At 32.2% G+C, this 6,000-nt stretch overlaps 1 protein-coding gene across 1 annotated transcript; it reads right to left on the reverse strand.

The window, feature by feature from the left end:
- Window positions 1–694: 694 nt before the first annotated feature.
- Window positions 695–5,800, reverse strand: LOC111992268 (cytochrome P450 CYP736A12). The gene is made up of 2 exons (XM_024024136.2): window positions 5,093–5,800; window positions 695–1,522 (listed from the first exon to the last, which is right to left on the reverse strand). The coding sequence occupies exons 1-2, from the start codon at window positions 5,798–5,800 to the stop codon at window positions 695–697; spliced, it is 1,536 nt and encodes a 511-aa protein (XP_023879904.2).
- Between the last annotated feature and the right edge of the window lie 200 nt (window positions 5,801–6,000).

The following is a 6,000-nucleotide window of genomic DNA, read 5'->3' on the forward strand; positions in this document are numbered from 1 at the left end:
GATTGTAGAGCCTTTGTTCATATTCCACAAAATTAGATGTCTATGTTTGATAGAAAATCAAACGAGTACATCTTCCTAGGTCATGCACATGAAGAGTTTGGGTACAAATTTAGGGATATGGTTGATAAGAAAATCGTTTAGACAGAGGCAAAGTTGTTAGGATTTTTTTTTTTGAGTAATAAATATTAGGAATATTACAAATTTTACTATATAAGTCATATAAATTGATTTGTCACCAATCACAATATATAAGTAATTCAAATTCACATTTATTTTTTGTTGAAGTGCCACCAATCACATTTATTGCTACATTGTTTTGTAATTTTTTGATAGTAGCTTTCGCATTTTTGAAAAAAAAAAAAAAGAATTAATAGAAATACAACCCAATCACAATTAGTCATATTAACGTGTAAGAATACTGGATTTAATAAAAAATTATAATATATAACAAGAAATAAATATTATTTAATTGATAATGAAATATAAAAGACCATTATTATTTATCTTATTGAAATTATATTGAAATATAAAAAGGCCAATTAATAACCAAAGTGATGTGATATAAGGTGGCACCACCTTCAAATCTTCAAATAAATCATCTTCAACCCCTTCTAGAAAAACAAAGACTAAAACCCCATTAAAACACACCAAATAGGAGTAAGTTACAAAATAAGATATTAGTTCTCTTGTCATTTTAATCAAGTAGGCGATAAGTTGGTATGGCGAGCAAGGGATTGGCTCTTGGCATTGTTAACCCATCCTTCTCCTCCATGTCTAAGTCATTAGGCGACATGCCATTAGGTAGCTCCCAGTGAAAGAAATGCACTAATTGAGCTACAACATATTTGACATTTGTAATGCCTAATAGCATTCCAGGACACCCTCTTCGACCAGACCCAAATGGGAGAAGCTGGAAGTCACGTCCCTTAATATCTATATTATTATTTATAAATCTTTCAGGGTCAAATTCTTCTGCATTATTGGACCACACATCAGGATCTCGTCCAATAGCCCAAGAATTTATTAAAATTACTGTTCTCTTAGGTATGTAATATCCATTAATCTCAATGTCCTTCATGGATTGATGTGGGATTAGAAATTCTGCAATAGGATGTAGTCTAAAACTTTCTCTTATCACCATATCCAAGTATGGTAACTTTTCCAAATCTGTTTCCTCCACCATTCTATTCATTCCAACAACACTACTTAGCTCTTCTTGTAGATGTTTCATTACTCGTGGATGCCTTAAGAGCTCAGAGAGGCTCCACTCAATTGCAGCACTTGAAGTGTCTGATGCGCCCGCAAACATGTCCAACATGATGGCCTTTATACTCTCTCGGTCAATTGTGTAAATTTGCTCATCATGGGAATTCATGGGTTGGTTCATCAAGGAAAGTAATGTGTCCACAAAGTCCCTATGATGACCTTGTTGCCCAATGTCAACTTGTTCATGTTCTCGGATAATTGCGTCAAAGACTTTGTCGAGAGCCTCAGTAACATTCTTCAGGCGCCGGTCCAATCCCTGAGGACAATAAATGGTTAATCAATTGTAAAGTCACATTACCATTACTTAATCGATTGATAAATGCATTTGGAAATAAATATCATTTTTTTATTTAGTAATTTGTCAATTCGAGTATTATATATATAGTTGTAAATTTATATATAATCCATCAATATTTTTCCTATTCATAGTATAAAATCTTAGTATGTTTAAAATAAAATAAGCTTTTAAAATGTAGAACAATAGAATTTAATTTATCAAGAGTACTATTGCAGTTTTGACCTGACAATCGAATTACTCAATAACTTAAACTTTAAAAGAAAAGATGGATTCACTTCAAATTTAATTTATAATCTAAATTTTCACATCAATTATGTATAAAACATAAAAAAAAAAAAATTGAAATAATCTTACCTTAATTGTACCTCATAAGAGCAAGCTTTTGAGATTGGTTCATTTAATTTTATTTCTAACATTAGATAGATCAGCTAATCACCAACCTAGATTTACATATTCAACCTTAATTTCTTTTTTGTCAAACAAGTTTAAGTTTGTTCAAGAGTTACTTGGCTATAATTTATTCTTTCCCAATAAATTTGTTTACCCCTATAAATCTATACTAATAATTAATAACTAAATTATAATTGAAAATATATCAATTAAGTTAATTAGATAGAACTGATTTTTTATATTAAATGTTAAAAATTAGATTCCCCAAATTTAAATTTGTAAAAATTACTCTCTCTCTCTCTCTCTCTCTCAAATAGTCTATTTATGTCATTAATAAATTACAAATAATAATTGATATCTTATAAAATTACTTACATGCTTACATAATCTAATTTCAAGTCTATATAAGTATATAATTATAAGTCTTTTTGTAGCTGTACTTTAGTTAAACAATGTATTATAAACCCGGTTTAAAATGTTAATATAAATATTTTCATATGTGTTCTAATAAGTATTATTGTTTACTTAAAAAAAGAAGTATATAATTATATATGAATACATATAAAAATATAATATTATATATATTAAAACTCATCCTCATGAATTTGTTCACGAACATTTTATATTTTTGAATTTGACTCGTTCACTTGTTTAGTAAACCCTAAAATAATATAGACAAACATTTATTGGAACCAAGTGTGAATATTAATAGCTAGATTTATTTACAAACATATTATCACTTGGATTGTTTTTGGTCCTAATCAACTACCTTATGCTGGATGAAGTTTTGCTTTTTAAAATTTTGGGGTTTTGAATATTCTAAGGGTAGAATATTTTTTTAAAATTTAAATTTATTTTAAGGAGAGGGGGTTTTGACTTTTGAACCACAAACATAAAGTATTACAAAAGATGTTATTATCACAAGGCTATTATTTAAACCCTCAATAATGACAAATTTGAACTTCTCACCAGGTAACTTCACTCTTATCGGTAATCAAAACTAGGCATAAAGGATAGTTAGTAGATACACAAAATAAATGAAGCCGATATGTGATAAATCTTAAAGCGTCTCTATGTTTGGTATAATAAAGATCTTTTTTCATTATGTATATATAAAAAAAAAGGATCCTTTTTCATTCAATAGAAGGATAGATTTATTTTAATCTCACATAAATTAAGTTGAATATTAAACCTTTCTGAAAGTCAATTACGACTATATATCAAGGTGGTCGATACCGTACCGGTACCGGCCGTACTGGCTGGTACATACCGTACCGGCTGTATACCGGTATCGAAATATCAACGTTTCGTACCGGTTTAAATACCGGCATTTTTTAATTTAAATTTATTTTAGGGGAGGGGGTTTTGACTTTTGAACCACAAACATAAAGTATTACAAAAGATGTTATTATCACAAGGCTATTATTTAAACCCTCAATAATGACAAATTTGAACTTCTCACCAGGTAACTTCACTCTTATCGGTAATCAAAACTAAGCATAAAGGATACTTAGTAGATACACAAAATAAATGAAGCTTATATGTGATAAATCTTAAAGCGTCTCTATGTTTGGTATAATAAAGATCTTTTTTCATTATGTATGTATAAAAAAAAAGGATCTTTTTTCATTCAATAGAAGGATAGATTTATTTTAATCTCACATAAATTAAGCAGAATATTAAACCTTTCTGAAAGTCAATTACGTCTATATATCTAGATTACAAGGTCCTTTGTGAATATTGTAGTGTGAGTTTAGGTATAGCATATTGTCAGTAACTTATTTGTATAGTGTGAGATAAAAAATTAAAAACTAATTTATTTTTAAAAAGCTAAAAATTAGATATTTAAAATAAATTTGAGACAAAAAGCAAAAAGAAAAAACTTGTAACCAAATGGACACACACATCTTGGAGGATTTGGATCTGGTACAATACCTAGGATATTACACAGAGTGCAATTACACCTACTCATTCTCACATCAATTTTTACCATTTTAATTTTGTAACATTTTTTAAAAACTTTTTTAATTCAATAGTTGCGATTGAAAGTTACTTTTTTTAACTTTCAATCTCAATCATCTAATGCTACTGCACCAAGTACAATACCCTGAGTATTATACCTAACCTCAATCCCATCTTGGATAAATGCTCTAGTGATTAGTGATTACGAGGAAAACTCCACAGGCACAAGGGGCTCCACATGCTTGGATCCCATAAATGAAGATATTATACAAGATAACATTATTTTGGAAAATTATAAAGTATTCTTATACTATAAAATTAATTAGGACTCACTATTACGTGAAAGAAGAGAATACGCTTTTCATATACTCTAGAAATACTCTATACCCCATAATATTTTTGTTGATTTATTCAAGAATCATGCTATGCATCTCCCCCCCCCCCCCCCCCCCCCCCCCCCCCCCCCCCCCCCCCCCCCCCCCCCCCCCCCCCNCATTCCCCCACCCCCCCCCCCCCACTGTAATTGATTTTTGGTGTATATGGAGTTTGTATTCTGAATCTCTTATTTAATGATAAAAGATTATAGTAGGATAGAAGGAGAGAAGAGTCATGGAAATCCTATCTTGGTGTAATTACAGTAGCCTTGTTCAGAAACTGATAGCAAAAGGGTCCTAGACGTGCACTAGGCGGTGGGCATCAGTATTTCAGGTGAAGCAACAATATACCATTACCTCAACCAAACCAAATTAGGTTTGTTTTTTGTTCCCTGAATCAATAGTTGGCGGTCGCTTTGTCATATCTAATATCTAAGGGATTTTGACAACTTATATAATGCAAGAAGAGAGAGTTTTTAAGTGATGATTAGTTGAAAATGTGAAATTCTAAAAAACGTTTTCATTTTGCTGTATTAAACTTGTTTTTGGTTGAACACAGAAAACCTTTTCCATTGACCTGCATTTTCCGCCAAATCAAACATCGCATAATGCAGAATATATATATATATATATATATAGAAAAACAATTCTCACTGAAAAGAAACGAATGCCTAACTGAAAATGTTAAATAAAACTTCTATAAAAATGACTTTTCCTATCTAGGAAATGAATATCTGCAAACAAATCTATTCCTCATAGTTCAATGGAGCCTAAAGTTGGAGGCCCATATAATGAAAAATACCTGTAGATCAAGTGGCCTAAGGAAAGGCAAAAATGATGATATATCGAGAGGCTGCCCCAAGAACATAAGCTCACGAATAAGCGCCGTCATTTTCAACCTATCACCGTTATTTGGCCCAAATATCATTCTACATGTTGTTCCCTCAATAAACTCATTCACTTTCTTAGTAAGGTCCACAGTCTCATGCATTGCCGCACATTTTTTGAGAGACACCATCAATGATTTTACCTCCTGCTTTCTCATAGGTGCAAATGACTCAATTTTTGACGCACTAAGAAGCTGTAATGTGCATATTTTCCTAACGTTACGCCAATATGGACCATACGGAGCAAAAGCCAAGCCCTTTTTTGCACCATATATGGAGAAATCAGAGATTTTGGGTGGAGGTCGACTTGCAAAAACGGTGTCATGAGTTTTTAAAAATAGCTCGGCGGCTTCGGGTGATGAGACCACGACCGCCGGTGTTTTGCCAAGCCACAATGACATGATGGGGCCGTATTGTTTGGCTAAGGTTTGGAGGTAACGGTGTGGGTGGTTACCTAGTTTGTGGAGGTTACCGATAATTGGTAAGGGTGGCGGTCCAGGTGGGGGTTTCTTGTGATTTTTGGGGTCCTTTGGACGTGAATAGGAAGCATATATGATTTGGATGAATGCCCCAAGGGTTCCAAGGAAGATTAAAAGATTAATGAGTAAAGTTAATGGAGACATTTTGGGTAAGTGGGGCAAGCAAATCGATGATATTAGGGAGGAGGGGCCAAGGGGGTATTTAAATTGTTTAGCAAACTAAGATACTAATGCAAAGTCTGGCTGGAATGTACTTTTAGGAGTTAGCTAGACTTAAGGGGGGTAGAGTTCCTTTCCAAAAAAAAAGAAAAAAGAAAAAAAAAAGAGGGGTAGAGTTGAAGGGG

The sequence above is a fragment of the Quercus suber genome, unplaced genomic scaffold (genome assembly GCF_002906115.3).
Source record: "Quercus suber isolate HL8 unplaced genomic scaffold, Cork oak 2.0 scaffold_43, whole genome shotgun sequence".
In the NCBI taxonomy this organism is placed as follows: Eukaryota; Viridiplantae; Streptophyta; class Magnoliopsida; order Fagales; family Fagaceae; genus Quercus; species Quercus suber.